Below are 17,416 nucleotides of genomic sequence, written 5' to 3'. Positions count from 1 at the left end.
TTTTTTGTTCATTTATTGCTTCTCATACATGCTTTGACCAGGGGGCTCCAGCTGAGCCAGTGATCCCTTGCTTAAGCCAGCAACACTGAGCTCAAGCCAGTGACCTTGAGCTCAAGCCAGCAACTTTGAGCTTAAGCCAATGACCATGGTATCATGTTAATGATCTCACGCTCAAGCCTGCGACGTTGGGGTTTCAAACCTGGGTTCCTCAGCATCCCAGGTTGACACTGGCCACTGTATCACCACCAGTCAGTTTAGAAGTTTTTAAGTTGGGCTTCACCATTTACAAGCTCTGTGACTTTGGGCAAGTTCTTTATCCTGATGATTAAATTATGAGATCATAATGAAAAGTTTCTAATTCAATGAAGAGCACAAAGTAGGTCTTTAACAACTATTGATTTTCTTCATTTTTAGATGTGGTACATATTTGAATAAATGAGGACTATAAATCACCATTTCTTTTCTTAAATTGAGGGAAGTCTTACTTGTCAGGTGTTAACTAACAACAAAGCCCTTATATTATCAACTTGGAAATTAATACAGGGCTCAATTACTAAACTCCTTCCTCTCAGTGCAGAGATTGCATAGGGCTTTATACTCTGTAGTTTACATCATCAACTGAAAATTTGATATAAACAGTTATCTGAAAAAATGTATGTTAAGTACATGAAGTGTGTGCTGAAGGAACTGTGCACCTCTTAATCAGGTGGATTTCCTTGGATATTTTTTCTTTAAATATTTTGCTCTTTCGGACTTTCGGGAAAATTAATGTCTCTCCTTGGATGATCTTGTATACACTATTTGTATACACTACAGTGTCTAAACTATGCCTTGCATAAAATATGTAGGTGTTCATTAAACATGATGAATGAACATTCTCATTTGAAAGATAAAACACTTTTATTGATTTATATGACTACTATCCATATGCTTTGAAATAAAGCAACAACAGAAGCTTACAAATCGTTCATGTTTCATTTTTAAATTGATGTAGTGCCAGTCTTTCTTTAAAGAGGAAAGTTTGTAAAATGAACTGGTCCCTAGTCTTTCTGGTGTGAAATATGAGGGCAAAGGTTGAGATCATGACTGGGCTTAGGGGTGAAACTAACTTAAGTGAAGGAAACAAGTGGGAGAGCACACAGTGGGCTGCATTTCATGAATTCTGCCCACTTTCCAGCTTTTGACTGCTCTCAGAAAGCAGCCTAAACAGCTCTTGGGATTCTTGATCTTGATAAGTGAAGGGTAGAGTGCTAAATCTTCTAAGTGGAAGATAAACGCCAAGGAAGGCGTGTCTTCTAGTATCCACTCCCTAGGGTCACGTGAGCTGAAAGTACTTCCCGATTCCCAGCGTTGTTCTCTTGGTCTCCCTTAGGCAGTGATCAGAGGATTGGAGTCTGAGGGGGACAGCAGCGAAGGGGTAGGCAGAGTAGACTGGAAGAAAGTTTAAATACAGAAAAAGCGCAGGACTTCTATAACAATGCCACACTTTACCGTGACTAAGGTAGAGGACTTAGAGGAGGGGGCAGCAGCTTCTGTCTCCCAAGAGGGAGAGACCAGCTTAGCAGAAATAAAAACTCGGATTCAGCATTCAGATGAAACAGGTAAGTACTCAACTTGGGAACTTTTGAAACTTAGAGGGTTTTTTGTGAAAGAAATGGTAACAAATATTCAAAATACCTCTTTTAGGATGGAGAAAAAGTATTGTGGTTAAAGTGTTTTTCAGTCAACTGTTTCACTCCTTTGTGTATCTGATAACGTCTCTTTTTTCACATTGTGGTTTGTTTTTCCCCACAATGAGTTCTGTGTTCATTACCTACAGGTGAAATTGAATCGGTGGCAATGTATGAAAGGAGTTTTCAAACAAAAAGAAAGGCACAGTAAAAGTCAATTTATGTGGAATTTGGAATTCACCTTTTGCTCAGACAGTTTAAATAACACCTGGAAACGCGCATAAAAGGGAGCATGGTTCAGTAGTTTTGTACAATGGACTTTGCACTTGTGACTTCTCAAGTTATTTAGTATTTTGCCTCAGTTTACCAGTTAAACAGTAGTTTAACCGCAAATGGCCTAGGAATTCTTTAATGAAAGAACAGAAGTACAGTAGATCATTATGATGACTGGCATAGGACTTGATTTAATAAACTTGATGAATGTGATTATCCCTATTACTTTCTTTTAATTGTAGCAGTTACACTTCCTGGAGGAATTGTGGTTCTGAATTTTAAATATGCAATTAAAAGCTTGGTTAATACTATGGTATTAAATATAGTTGTAGTTTGAAGCCCTGTTTTTTAAGTCTGTAAATACTATATATTGTCAAGAATTTCCCCTGTATGTTAATGAGGGAGGCTAAGGAAATAAATAATTTCTCAAAATTTATTTTGGTTTTAACTTTTTCCTATAGCCAGTAATACCTCACAATTCCTTGCTGACAACAGCTGTTTTACTCTCTCCTGTCTTATCAAGCCTTCATAATTTTTTAAGAATTGAACTAAAGATAAGAACTATTAAAAACAAAGTTCCTTTTATTTTTTCCTTGTAGGTGAGAGAACTTAACTAGTGAAGATAAATTTTTATGGAAACTCTTTGCCAGGTTATTTTCATTCTGCTGAATAGTCAGGACAATAAGTCGAATTTAAGTTTAACCTACTTGGAACTGAAACCTGATTTTCCACAAGTTTAGCGCAAAGAAGTTAGGTTCTCTTTCGGAATTGTGTGTATTTGAAGCTGCACTTTCTTATGTTTGTCGTCGTTAGATTTTAATCCTTTTAGGCTTTTGTCTTTGCTATTGTCTTCATTAATTTCACAAATGCAAACAAGTAATGTCTGTCTTTACCTCATTTTACTTCCCATTGTTTTTTATTTTCTTTCTTCACCATTGCTATTTTATTATTTCAACTTTACCGGTTCTATGATGTTGAAGGAAATTTGCTGTATTCAGATAGGAACAGTGTTGAAATCATTTAATCTATTAGCAGTCACCTAGGAAAGCCATAAAAAAAAAGTTTATAGCAGCCAACTTTGTAATAAATGACATTGCTGGGCTTAATTTGTTTTCCTCCATAGTAATTGTTTTGGACCAGGAAGAAGTGACAGATGAAACCTAACTTGAATTTAATAGGCTTTTTATTGGCATTTTCCATGACAGCCCAGAAACTGTCTGCTTGAATGAACTATTGTGTTTGGTAAGTGAACAACTGATGGGAATCTATTACCTGAGTTGTATTTATCTTTATTGTAGAGTTAAATTAGAGGGAAAGAAGGGGGGAGATGTATGGGAAAAATCTAAGTTTTGTTGTTTTTTACTTAGGAGTAGAATGTTCTTGAGGATAGATGATGCTTTTGGAGGTTTTGTTGTTTTTTTGTTTTTTTTTTTGGATGGTTGCTTGAAATGCAACTGTTCTTCTGAGTTTTAAAATCCAAAATTGATTATGGGTTTGTTTTTTGTTGTTGTTGTTTTTGTTTGTTTTTTTTGTATCTTTTTGAAGTTGGAAACTGGGAGGCACTCAGACAGACTCCTGCATGCGCCCGACCAGGATCCACCCGGCATGCTCACAAGGGGGCGATGCTCCGCCCATCGTGGCCTTTGCTCTGTTGCATCCAGAGCCATTCTAGTGCCTTAGGCAGAGGCCATAGAGCCATCCTCAGTGCCCGGGCCAACTTTGCTCCAATGGAGCCTTGGCTGTGGGAGGGGAAGGGAGAGACAGAGAGGAAGGAGAGGGGGAGGGGTGGAGAAGCAGATGGGCGCTTCTCCTGTGTGCCCTGGCTGGGAATCGAACCCGGGACTCCTGCACGCCAGGCCAATGCTCTACCACTGAGCCAACTGGCCAGGGCCGATTATGGGGTTTTTTTTTACAAGCACTTCTAATACTAGCCAGTTATATAACCAGTTGTTGGTTTTTTCCATTGAGTGGTTTTCTTTCTATAATGACAAATACAGAGAGAAAAATATATACTGTCATATAAATTGAATATATTTAAAAAGCAGATCATTCTGCCTGACTTGTGGTGGTTCCATAGATAAAGCGTTGACCTGGAACTCTGAGGTTGCCAGTTTGAAACGCTGATTTGGTGTGGTCAAGGCACACATGGGAGTTGATGCTTCCTGTTCCTCCCCTCCCTTCTCTCTCTCTCTCTCCTCCTCCCTAAAATGAATAAATAAAATCTTTGATGTAGAATCTTCCAAATGTAAATACTGAATTTTAATATAAAAAGAATAAATATATGTCTGAAGGTCTAATATGTATATTTTAGTGCTCTAGAAAAAATGTAATATTTCAAGTGTTTTATTACTTAGAATGAAACTGGATAATGGCACAAGTCTATTAGAGAAAATTCTAATAAATGTAGAACATAGGCATGGTAAAAATTAAATTTGGTACATAAATAACATAAATGATTTTGATCAATTCCAAACCCTTATATAGTGAATTAGACCTAGTTTCCTTTCCTGTGTGTTCTTTCCACTATAACATAAAACATTTTTGTTATAAGAGATTTCAATGATTGGATTAGAAATGGTGAACCTATAGTAAGAGTGCTTTTCAAAAGCTCTCTTCATTTTTCCCCCACCGCATTGCCTTTGATCATGTATTTTTCTTCATTTGAACTCTTCTCTTCTGCTTTCTGCATCCTATCTGCCATAGAAAATTACACAAACCCACATGACATCAAGACCAGGTTCTTACTCTTTTCCTCCAAGATGACTTGCCTAATTTTCTACCCTGTTTTTGATTATTCCATCAGTAAGTATCCATCAGCACAAAAACATACTTTGTAGTATGCTCTGAACTTGCAATGGCCTTTAATTATATTTGTATCTGAAGGTGAGGGAGAGTGTTTTAGTAGTTTTTTGAAAATGATACACATTAGTTTGCATTCCCTAGAATTTTATGTAAATGAAATCCTAGTCTCTTTTGTCTGACTGCTTTTATACAACATAATTATTTTCAAGTTTATTCATCTAATCTATACTCTCTTTTTTTTGTATTTTTTTTTTCTGAAGTTGGAAACAGGGAGGCAGTCAGACAGACTCCGGCATGCGCCCGACCGGGATCCACCTGGCATGCCCACCAGGGGGCGATGCTCTGCCCATCTGGGGCGTTGCTCTGTTGCAATCAGAGCCATTCTAGCGCCTGAGGCAGAGGGCATGGAGCCATCCTCAGCGCCCAGGCCAACTTTGCTCCAATGGAGCCTCGGCTGCAGGAGGGGGAGAGAGAGACAGAGAGAAAGGAGAGGAGGAGGGGTGGAGAAGCAGATGGGCGCTTCTCCTGTGTGCCCTGGCTGGGAATCGAACCCGGGACTCCTGCATGCCAGGCCGACGTTCTACCACTGAGCCAACTGGCCTGGGCTTTAATCTGTACTCTTTTAAATTCAGCTTACATTAAGATCTTCATTTCTCAAAGCTTAATATTTAGGGCAGTAGTTGATAATGGTACAAACCACAGATACTTGCACCTCACAGAGGCTTTTTAAAATTTTGACTTAGGGCCCTGGCCGGTTGGCTCAGTGGTAGAGCATCGGCCTGGCGTGCAGGAGTCCCGGGTTCGATTCCCAGCCAGGGCACACAGGAGAAGCACCCATCTGCTTCTCCACCCCTCCCCCTCTCCTTCCTCTCTGTCTCTCTTCCCCTCCCGCAGCCAAGGCTCCATTGGAGCAAAGTGGCCCGGGCACTGAGGATGGCTCCATGCCCTCTGCCTCAGGCGCTAGAATGGTTCTGGTCGCAGCAGAGCGATGCCCCAGATGGGCAGAGCATCACCCCCTGGTGGGCATGCCGGGTGGATCCCAGTCAGGCGCATGCTGGAATCTGTCTGACTGCCTCCCTGTTTCCAACTTCAGAAAAATACAAATAAATAAATAAATAAATAAATAATAGCTCAGTTATAAGCATGGCCCCAGATGGGAATAGCACTGACCCCAGGTAAGGGTTCCAGGTGGATCCTGGTCAGGGCGCATGCGGTAGTCTGTCTCTCTATCTCCCTTCCTCTCACTTGAAAAAAAGAAAAAGAAAAAAATTTTTTGACTTATTTACCAACATTTGGATGTTTTTAGGATAAGTCTGTAAACTATATTTACTTTTCAGAGAGGGTTCTAGGAAGGTAAATCTCACTATTCTTTGTTTCTGATTCCAATTCCTGTTTGCCTCCCTTTGAGCCAAATGATATCTCGATCTAAAGAACAAGTTGGGTGCCCGTGAAGCCTGGGCTATGTGAGGCTCTGTCAGGGAGAGCTGGCCCAGGCTTTATTCCTCAGGGGCCGAACAAAAACTTGGGGGTAAGGCTAAAAATGGCAGGTCTAGCTTGGCTTGGTAGAGATCCATGGAACGCTGCGGGAAGGAGAAAGGGAAAGAGCAAAGGGACTCATGTCTCCCCATCCCTGAGGCTGAGATGTAAGGAGACCTGAGCGCCTGGAGGCTTCTCCTGGGTCTCCACAGGCCTGGCAGCTGCACTGCCCACCACCTACTGGGGCAGAGACTCCTGTGCCTTTCTGTTCTCTCCAGACGGCTACCACTTGTGCTTCAACAGCGAAACCTAAGCCCCTGTAAAGTAACAAAGAAAACAACCCATCTGGGGAAGCCAGGCAACCAGAAAGAAAAAAGTAACTAAGAATAAACAATGTAATAGACCGGCTAAATAGAAATGCTGGCGAAGACAATAGCTCGAATATGAAAATAATAAAGAATAGGAACTTTTAAGGAGGTTCAAGTGTAGTATAAGAAAAGCCATTATTGAGCAAAAGTATGGTTTCCCAGCTAAATACTTATTACTAGATGACTCAATCCATGTATATACTTTTTTTAAAAAAGAAAAAAACTATCTCCACTGAAACATAAGCACCCTGAGAACAGGAACTTTTTCTGTTGTATACACTGCTGATCTGTTGTCAATATCCAATGACCTACAACCCTGTCTTGCACGTAAAAAGCAATGCATGAGTATGATTATGTATTGACCTGGAAGATCAAGTGGAAGAAATATTTCAAAGCACAGAGCCAAAAATATAAGGAGATTGAAAAAAATAATAAGAGACTTGAAGGATAAATTCCAGACACTTAACATGGCTAACATAAGTTTGAGAAAAAGGAATAAATGGAGGAAAATATAAATAAGTTTCCTGAGTTAAATAAAGACTTCATTGTGCAGAATGAAGTTTCAGGAAAGATCAGTGATAGATAACGTACATACACCTAGAGTTATCCTTATACAAATTTTAACTCCAAGGATTCATCTTGGAGGCTTCCAGAAAGGACCCTGAGTATATTATGCTAAGTGAAATAAGTCAGTCAGAAAAAGCTAAGAACCCATACAATTTCACTCATGTGGCATATAAAACTGGGAAGAGGGTAGAGATGGGGACCAGATATAGGATGATGGAAGATGATTTGACTCTGGGTGATGGGCATACAGTGCACTATAAAGATCATGTAGCATAGAATTGTACACTTGAAACCTAAGTGATTCTATTAACCAATGTGACCCCAATAAATTAATTTTTTTTTTAAATTATTGCCCTGGCAGATAGCTTAGTTGGTTAGAATGTTGTCCCAGTATGCAAATGTTATGGGCTAAATCTCATGCACATATAGGAACAGATTGATGTTTCTGTTTGTCTCTTTCCCTTTAAAATCGATAAAAACAGGCCCTAGCTGGTTGGCTCAGTGATAGAGTGTTGGCCCAGTGTGTGGAAGTCCCAGGTTCTATTCCCAGTCAGGGCACACAGGAGAAGTAACCATCTGCTTCTCCATCCCTCTCCCTCCCTCATCTTTCTCTCTCTCTCTCTCTCTCTCTCTCTCTCTCTCTCTCTCTCCCTCTCTCCCTCTCTCCCTCTCTCCCTCTCTCCCTCTCTCCCTCTCTCCCTCTCTCCCCCTCCCACAGCCATGGCTTGATTAATTCCAGTGAGATGGCCCTGGCACTGAGGATGGCTTTGTGGCCTCCACCTCAGGCTCTAAAAATAGGTCAGTTGTAGAGCAACAAAGCAACACTCCTGATGGGCAGAGCATCACCCCAGAGAAAGCTTACTGGCTGGATCCTTATCAGGGCACATGTGGGAGTCTGTCTCTCTGCCTCCCCTGCTCTCCCTTAATTTTAAAACAATTTAAATAAAAAATAAAATAATAAAATCAATAAAAATTAAAAAGAATTTATTATAATCCATAATTCTGAGAATTAGGAGACAGTAGAAGAGTATCACAGATTACCAAGAGAAAAAATAATCTCGAATCCCTATTCCCAGTGAAGATATTATTCCCCTTACAAAGAGGAAATATGTTACAAATATAAAAATATTGGAGAGTGTATTACCCCCCTGGGAATATTTGAGCCATAACAGAGATCACAAGATGAAAGAGAAATAGTGGAAAATGACAAAACTCTCTGGGTAGGTGTTATGTAAATGGTAAGTTAGGACTCTAACCAAAAGGAACATACTGCAGGGAGCAATTCAATGATATTTATCATGTAAAAGTAATAAGTCTATGGCAGTGGTCGGCAAACTCATTGGTCAATAGAGCCAAATAACAGTACAACGATTGAAATTTCTTTTGAGAGCCAAATTTTTTAAACTTAAACTATATAGGTAGGTACATTTCTTATCAATGTAGCGCCTGCATGTGGTATTTTGTGGAAGAGCCACACTCAAGGGGCCAAAGAGCCGCATGTGGCTCATGAGCCTCAGTTTGCCAACCAAGGGTCTGTGGGAAATCTCAGAATTGTGGGAAGAAGAAGAGGTAAAAGCTTTCCAGCTGGAGGTGAGGAGAGGAAAAGATGCCAACAAGCACATACAAAGCTGCTCAAAATCATTAGTCATCAGGGAAATGCACATCAGAGCTACAATGAGATACCACAGCTACATGCCTGCTGGCTGGTGTCTCACCACCTTCTCGTTAAACCAAGTCATATGAATCAGAGGGAAGATTGCCAGATGAATTCTTTTAAATTTCTTCAGGACTTGCATATAGTGTTCTCTGCTCCCATAGGCATGTTTGGCTCTGCATTTTCACTACTTCCTACCTCAATGAATTTCCTTTTAGTGTTGATTTGTTCGGGGAAATTGGCGTGACAGCATTGCCATAGTTCTTTCAGTGATTTGTTTTCTCTGTTTCCTTATGGTTGTGCTTTCTTCTGTTCACTCTCATTTCTAGGGCTTGATCTCAGGTCCTCTTTTCACATTGACTTGTAGGAAAGTTTATCCTTTTATCTTCAACTTTTATGTTTTGATGATGACTTTAAAATTATTATTTCTATCATTACTATCATATTTTTATTATTTAAAATCATTACTTCTATCCACATGGAAATCTTTAATCAAAAAGATGGCCAGCTTGACCAGGCGGTGTCGCAGTGGATAGAGCGTCAGACTGGGATGCCGAGGACCCAGGCTTGAGACCTCAGGTCACCAGTTTGAGTGCAGGCTAATCTGGTTCAAGCAAAAAGCTTACCAGTTTGGATGCAAGGTCTCTGGCCCAAGCAAGGGGTTACTCAATCTGCTGTAGCCCCCCGGTCAAGGCACATATGAGAAAGCAATCAATGAACAACTAAGGTGTCACAATGAAAAACTGATGATTGATGCTTCTCATCTCCCTCTGTTCCTGTCTGTCTGTCCCTGTCTATCCCTCTCTCTGACTCTCTCTCTGTAAAAAAAAAGAAAGAAAGAAAAAAAGATGGCCAATTACAAGTGTTGATGAGGATGTTGGAAAACTGAAACCCTTATACACTTGGTGGGAACAAAATAGTATAACCACTTTGGAATATAGTTTTGCAGCTCCTCAAAAAGTTAAAAATAGAGCTACCATATCACCTAGCAAGTCTCCTAGGTATATACCCAAATGAAATGAGAATAATTGTTCATACAAAAACTTGTATAGGAATGTTCATAGCAGTATTTGTTCATAATAGCCAGAAATAAAGAGAAACAACCCAAGTGTCCACTGACTGATGAATAAATCATTATAATGTGGTACGTTCATATAATGGGATATTTGGCAATGAAAACAAATGAAGTACTTAATACACACTACAATATGGATGAACCTTGATAATATAATCTACAGAAAGTAGATAAGTGGTTGCTTTGGATTGAGCAAGGTGGAGTGAGATAGAGATTGAGTGCTAGTGGTTATAAGGATTCGTTCAGAGGGGGACTGAATCCTAAAATTAGATTGTGGTGAGAGTTGCACAACAATGTGAATATATTAAGAAGCTTTGAATTGAACACTAAATGGGTGAATTATATGGTATGTAAATTATATCAGTAAAACTTTTTAAATAACACGCAACAACTTGCATGAATCTTCAAGGCTTAAGCTGAATGAAAGAAGCCAGTCTCAAAATTCTTTAAGATTCACTTTATTTTTTTAATTATGGTAGATCGTGACACATTTACTATATATCAGTGTGTACACATACACACTCAAAACTGTTTTTAAAAATTCCAACATGCATGTGCAATAGTATTTACTTTTTCTTTGTATGTTTGAAAATTTAGAAAAATATTAAATTCAGCTTGCATTAAGCAGTTAACGTTTCACCATGACATGAAATCAAAACAGGCTCTTAAAATATCAGAAATATTTATCATTTTCTTTTAGCATCCATAATGCAAAGCTTTCTTAGCTCCTTAGTTCTTTAGCTGTTTAGCTTCATTGAATTTGGATTGTTGGGTCATTTTCCCCTCATCCTTGTTAACGTTGTGATCTATATGGTCAGGCCTTATTCTTCCAAAACCATCTTGGGATTTTTTTGTTTGTTTTTTTCCACTTGAGTGGCAGGGAGGCAAAGACAGAGTCCCACATGCACCCTGACTGGGATCCACCCGGCAAGCCTCCTACCAGGGTCTGGGCTGCTCAGCAACTGAGCTATTTTAGCCCCTGAGGCGAAGCCATGGAGCCATCCTCACTGCCCAAGGCCAACTTTGCTCTAACCATCGGGCCATGGCTGCGGGAGGAGAAGAGCAAGAGAGAGATGGGAGGGGGAGGGTGGAAAAGGAGATGGTTGCTTCTCTGTGCCCTGACCAGGAATTGAACCTGGGAGTTCCACATGCCTGACCAAAGCTCTACCACTGAGCCAACTGATCAGGGCCTTTCAAAACCATCTTAAAGTGAAGGAAGCATGACACACATTTTTCTACAGTGCATGAAGAATAATTTGAATATCTACAAAGCCAAAGAAGTATATAAGGTGTCAATAATATTCTTGAATGTTTGAAACAATCCCCAAATCCTTTCTTCTGTTACTACTTGGAGAGAGTTTTCTATCTTTTCTCCTAACTGTGTAAGTACTGCCCTCTCCTGGCATTTATACTTTTCTTGGCTGATCAGTTTATGGATTTGGCCCAAGAAACTGTCTTTACATTATCTGCAGGCTATATTAAATCTGCTTTCTGATTTAATATTATGCTTGCTATCTTCCAAGTGTTATATAGACTGCACATTAAAATCACAACTGTCTTCATCACAGATGAGTTTCAGCTTCTAGTGGATGTTCCCACATATCTAGGAAATTTTTAACAAAACTTAATTATTCAAATGAGTTTAGAACATAACTTACATTATGCTTATTTTTTTATGCAAATCTGAAGCCCAAACCAAAAAAGAATGTGGCCTTCAAAGAACATTTTTCATGCTTGGGACACCCAACTGAACAGCATTGGTTTCTTCAAGGGCCTCTGTTAATCTAATACTTAGCCTATGCTCCAGAATTTGAAGGATACTGGTGACCAGTACCCAGTATTAGTGGCAGATCTGCCTGTACTTCCTAGTGTCTCCTACCACTTCTTTCTGTCTGGATGTCTGGTTCCCAACATTGTTCCCCAGTGCCATCAGTTCTACCTCCTCCAACATCGAACTGTCCCCCTCCCTGCACTATAGTTTGCCCCTGCTGCAAGAGATGATCTTGAGTGGCCTGTATAAGACTTAATATAGGTCCTGCTTCTTGACTTACTCACGCTTCAGCTACATACATACCTACTGGCTAGTGTTGTCTCACCACCTTTTCAATAAACGAGGGGTTTATTGAATCAGAGGGTATATTGCTGAATGAATTATCTTAAATTTCTTCAGGACATGCGTATAGTGTTCTCTGCTCCCATAGGCATGTTTGGCTCTGCATTTTCACTACTTCCTACCTTAATGAACTTCCTTTTAGTGTGTAGATTTGTTCAGGGAAATTGGCGTGACAGCATTGCCATCATAGTTCTTTCAGTGATTTGTTTTCTGTTTCCTTCTATGGTTGTGCTTTCTTGTTTGCTTGCATTTCCAGAGCTTGATCTCAGCTCCTCTCTTTTTACATTGACTCACAGGAAAGTTTATCCTTTTATCTTCAACTCTTACGTTTTGATGATGACTTTAAAATTACTATTTATATCATTAATCTTTTATTAAAATTAGTCCTGGTTTTCTATCTCTGGGTCTTTTTCTTTTGAGATTGCATCACTCAAGTATTTAACAAACATGTATTGAACATTTTATAGTGTGTACAAAGCTCTGTGTTACAAAAAATTGTTATTGTCACAGCAACGTTAAAGTTCTTGCCCTCAAAGCACTTTATAATGAGTACGTAGCACCCTCCCAACCCCTGCCAAACCTCAATCCCTGATTGACTTACTGGGCCTCCTCTAATTCTCTTTACTTTGTGTGTGTCTGTGAATTTGTAGAGAACTTAAAAGGAAGAGTACTGGTATGACTAGAGCAGCCTCGGCGACCCCTGTGTTTTAGTTGTTCGACCCCTGCCGGGGTCACGACCCACAGGTTGAGAACCACTGGACTAGAGGATGCACATGCATCACATGCCTGGCTCAGAAGGCAAGGAAGTATATTATATAGTACAGAAGGACATAATTCTTTTTAAGAAAAGTCATCTATACTCCCACCTTTAAAATCATGCCTACTCTGCCTAAGTGTTCTGTTTCTTTTTGCTCATGAATACATTCCCTGGCGATTCTAGATAATTCGTTTTAGGCTATTGTACTTTCTTATTTTTTTATTTTTTTATTTTTATTAAATGAGAGGTTGGGAGGCAGAGTGACAGACTCCTGCATGTGTCCCAACCTGGATCCACCCTGTAAGCCCCCTGCCGGGTGATGCTCTGTCCATCTGGGGCCACTGCTCTGTTGCTCAGCAACTAAGCTATTTTAGTGCCTGAGATGAGGCCATGGAGCCATCCTCAGCACCTGGGGCCAACTTTGAGCCATGGCTGCAGGAGGGGAAGAGAGAGAGAGAGAGAGAGAGAGAGAGAGAAGGAGTAGAGGGAGGAGTAGAGAATCAGGTGGTTGCTTCTCCTGTGTGCCCTGACTGGAAATGAACCTGGGACTTTCACATGCCAGCCGATGCTCTACCGCTGAGCCAATAAGCCAGGGCCTATTGTAGTTTGTTTTAGAATGAGAATATTGAGAAGCAAGAATATAGCTTCTGAAGACAAGACTACATCTCTAACCTTTCTTTTTTGGCAGTAGTGAGATGTGCCTTTAGTCACTTATTAACCCAGGCACTGAGATTCTCAATTTGTTCTGTCCTAGCACACCTGAAAAAGAAAGGCATTCCCGTTAATTACAGTAGGTGGGAATCAGAATCCTGAGAAGAGGTCTTGGTATAGTTTTAGAGAGAGAAATAGAAGGTGCTGATAACCCCTCTCCAGCTTATCCTTTAGAATTAGTAGAGTAGGTCTAGATCAGTGGTAGTCAACCTGGTCCCTACTGCCCACTAGTGGACGTTACAGCTTTCATGGTGGGCGGTAATGGAGCAACCAAAGTGGAAATAAAAAGATAGATTTAACTATAGTAGGTTGTTTTATAAAGATTTATACTGCCAAACCGAAAATTCGACATAAAGTACTTGGTAAGTAATTATTATATGCTTTAACTTGCTGTAACTCTGCTTTATAAATTTTCTAAAGTAAAGTTACTTCCCTACTTTATAAATCACCATTACTGTGGAACCGGTGGACGGTTAGAAAATTTTACTACTAACAGAGATACAAAAGTGGGCGGTAGCTATAAAAAGGTTGACTACCCCTGGTCTAGATGATGACCAAAATTATCCTGATTCTAAAATTCTGTTTTTCTTTCTCTACTCTTCCTTCCATACTGTTTCTTTTCTATAATAATGGTACCCAAATTTTTCCCTACCTGAGAGAGAGAAAGGGGTGAACAGGGGGGGAAAGGAAGAAGGAAAAGATCTCATATATATTAACTTACTATGGGCTTATTATTACTACTGTGTCTTATGTGCAAGAACAGCCCATATTCTTTTTTTTACAGAGACAGAGAGAGAGTCAGAGAGAGGGACAGATGGGGACAGACAGGAACGGTGAAAGATGAGAAGCATCAATCATTAGTTTTTCATTGCGACACCTTAGTTGTTCATTGATTGCTTTCTCATATGTGTCTTGACCATGGGGCTGCAGCAGACCGAGTAACCCCTTGCTTAAGCCAGCAACCTTGGGTCCAAGCTGGTGAGCTTTGCTCAAACCAGATGAGCCCACGCTCAAGCTGGCGACCTTGGGGTCTCAAACCTGGGTCCTCCACATCCCAGTCTGACACTCTATCCAGTGCGCCACTGCCTGGTCAGGCCCCAGACTCTTTTTTTATCTTTATTTTTTATTGAGATCTGATTGACATACAACATTATATTAGTTTCAGGAACATAACATAATGATTTGATTTTTGTATATATGGTACTACTGCAGAATGATCATCACCTAAGTCTATTTAACATTTGTCGCCATACATAGTTGCAGAATTTTTTTTCTTGTGATGAGATAAATTCCATTTTATCATGGTGTATGATCCTTTAAATGTATTGTTGAATTTATTTTGCTAATATTTTGTTTAAGATTATTAATCTGTGTCCATTAGGGATATTAGCCTGTATTTCTTTTATTTTTTGTGGTATCCTTGTCTGATTTTGGTATCGGGGCAATGCTAACCCTGTAAAATGAATTTGGAAGTAGTCTCTCCACTGCCTTTTTATTTTTGAAGAGTTTGAAGAAGATTGGTATTAAATTTTTGAATTGTTAGTAGAATTCATTAATATAACTGAATTATTTATTTAGATAGGAAGTAAGGTAAGTTTAAGTTAAAACTGAGAATTCGCCTGACCAGGTGGTGGCGCAGTGGATAGAGCGTCGGACTGGGATGCAGAAGGACCCAGGTTCGAGACCCCGAGCTCACCAGCTTGAGCGCGGGCTCATCTGGCTTGAGCAAAGAGCTCACCAGCTTGGACCCAAGGTCCCTGGCCCCAGCAGGGGATTACTCGGTCTGCTGAAGGCCCACGGTCAAGGCACATGTGAAAAAGCAATCAATGAACAACTAAGAAGTCGCAACGCGCAACGAGAAACTGATGATTGATGCTTCTCATCTCTCTCAGTTCCTGTCTGTCTGTCTCTGTCTATCTCTGCCTCTGTAAAAAAAAAAAAAAAAAAAAACAAAAAAAAAAAACTGAGAATTCACCTGCTAGAGTGTTGCAGAAAATATGTTAGAATAGAAAAATTTGGAACTTCTCTTTTTCAAAACTAAATTAAAAGTGAAGGTCTTCTAAAAATATATCTTAAAATATACCAATAGCATTTAAAACTTAGTTGTCTGAACCAGGTTTCTGCTTTATTTCCTCTAGAGTGTGTAGGGTACTCTGTGGAAACCAGAATTTATTAGGTATGCCAATTGATTCTTTCTGTCTGGGATGCTTAAAGTGTTAGATTTAATTAAAATTATATATAAAACATTTATAAGTACCATGGAAAATATTACTTGAATTTTGTCTGAAAGAGTAATTGTTAATCTTTTTTGTATTTTAGATTTCTTTGCAGGCCCAAAGCCTACAAATTCCTTTTCAGAATAATGCTTTTAAATGTATAAAATAATGCTCACATTGATAAAGATGTATAGGATTAAAAATAACCCTTTTAAAGTATGGTAATCAAAATATTAAACTTGTCATCTAATAAGTGCTTCTTTATTGATTCATTGAATAAGACCTAACATCCATTCTAATAATTACCATAATTTCAAAGTAGTATTGAACCTAAAAGATACTGCAATATATGCAGAAACTGTAAATGTGATATGAAAATATCTGATATCTGTTGTTACAAAAATGGCAGGTACTTTTATGTAACTTGTTGCCTACATTATATTTGGAGAAAATACTAAACTTTAATTAGAGATTAACCTGACCAGGCGGAGGCAGAGTGGGTAGAGCATCATACTGGGATGCAGAGGACCCACGTTGAAAACCCCGAGGTCGCCATCCAGCTTGAGCATGGGATTACTAGGTTGAGTGTGGATCACAGACATGACTCCATGGTCGCTGGCTTGAGCCCAAGGTTGCTGGCTTGAGGAAGGGTTCACTTGCTCTGCTGTAGCCCCCCCAGTCAAGGCACATATGAGAAAGCAATCAGTAAACAACTAAGGTGCCACAATGAAAATTTGATACTTCTCATCTCTCTCCCTGCCTGTCTGTCCCTATCTGTCCCTCTCTCTATCTCTTTCGCAAAAATAAATAAATAATTAGAGGTCAGTAAAAATAAAGGTGTAATTTTTTCACATTGTTGTTTACAGATTATTCCCCCACCCCCTCTAAAATTTGTATTGCCCAGACACATTTGAGGAAGCCAGATGTAATCCTCTGTATCACAAGAGACTTAATCTTTGAGGAAAGTGGAGCTCAGTCTTTTCCTCTCTTAATGCTTTTCAAGCCTTTAAAATAAGCAAGTGGTTGGTTAAATGGTGAATTGTCAATATCTTTTGCATTAGGAATTTGGCTTATAGCCACTAATTTTATAATAGATCACTGAAGAAATAGATAATTATAAAACCCAGTTTTGTCATCATCTTAAAGTCAAAGGAGACCATATCTGCTAATACAGTGTGTCCGTAAAGTCATGGTGCACTTTTGACCGATCACAGGAAAGCAACAAAAGACGATAGAAATGTGAAATCTGCACCAAATAAAAGGAAAACCCTCCCAGTTTCTGTAGGATGATGGGGCAGCATGTGTGCATGCACAAATGACAACGTATGCCATGTATACAGTGGAGCAGCCCATGGCCATGCCAGTCAAGATGTGGATGGTACAGAGGAAAGTTCAGTGTGTTCTGTAGCTCGCTAAATTCAACTCCATGACCAAAGTGCAACGTTAATATCGGCGCGTTTATAACAAAGTGCCACCACAGAGGAATAACATTACTCGGTAGGATAAGCAGTTGAAGGAAACAGGCAGTTTGGTGGAGAAACCCCATTCTGGTAGGACATCAGTCAGTGACAAGTCTGTAGAGGCTATACGGGATAGCTACCTAAGGAGCCCTAAAAAAATCTGTGCATGGGCCCACATCGAACTGCACTGAACAGGTACGAAACTGGGAGAGTTTTCCTTTTATTTGGTGCAGATTTCACATTTCTATCGTCTTTTGTTGCTTTTCCTGTGACC

At 39.7% G+C, this 17,416-nt stretch overlaps 1 protein-coding gene across 5 annotated transcripts in view; it reads left to right on the top strand.

The window, feature by feature from the left end:
• Nucleotides 1-17,416, top strand: part of SLC12A6 (solute carrier family 12 member 6) — a 98,274-nt gene that overhangs the window by 25,764 nt on the left and 55,094 nt on the right. The window contains exons 1-2 of one of the 5 annotated variants that reach the window (XM_066342705.1): nt 1,479-1,601; nt 3,149-3,185. The exons of 3 other annotated variants lie outside the window; for them this stretch is intronic. Coding sequence is in view for 1 of the 2 variants with exons in the window: in XM_066342703.1 (XP_066198800.1) it covers nt 1,478-1,601 (124 nt within the window). In the remaining variant the exon portion in view is untranslated. Of the gene's footprint in view, nt 1-1,353; nt 1,602-3,148; nt 3,186-17,416 lie in introns of those variants that run through there. One more of the 5 variants, XM_066342703.1, reaches the window with a different exon arrangement.

The sequence above is a fragment of the Saccopteryx leptura genome, chromosome 6 (assembly GCF_036850995.1).
Source record: "Saccopteryx leptura isolate mSacLep1 chromosome 6, mSacLep1_pri_phased_curated, whole genome shotgun sequence".
NCBI classification, from domain to species: Eukaryota; Metazoa; Chordata; class Mammalia; order Chiroptera; family Emballonuridae; genus Saccopteryx; species Saccopteryx leptura.
Note: the sequence above shows the minus strand (reverse complement) of the source record. Positions and strands in the feature narration are given on the sequence as shown.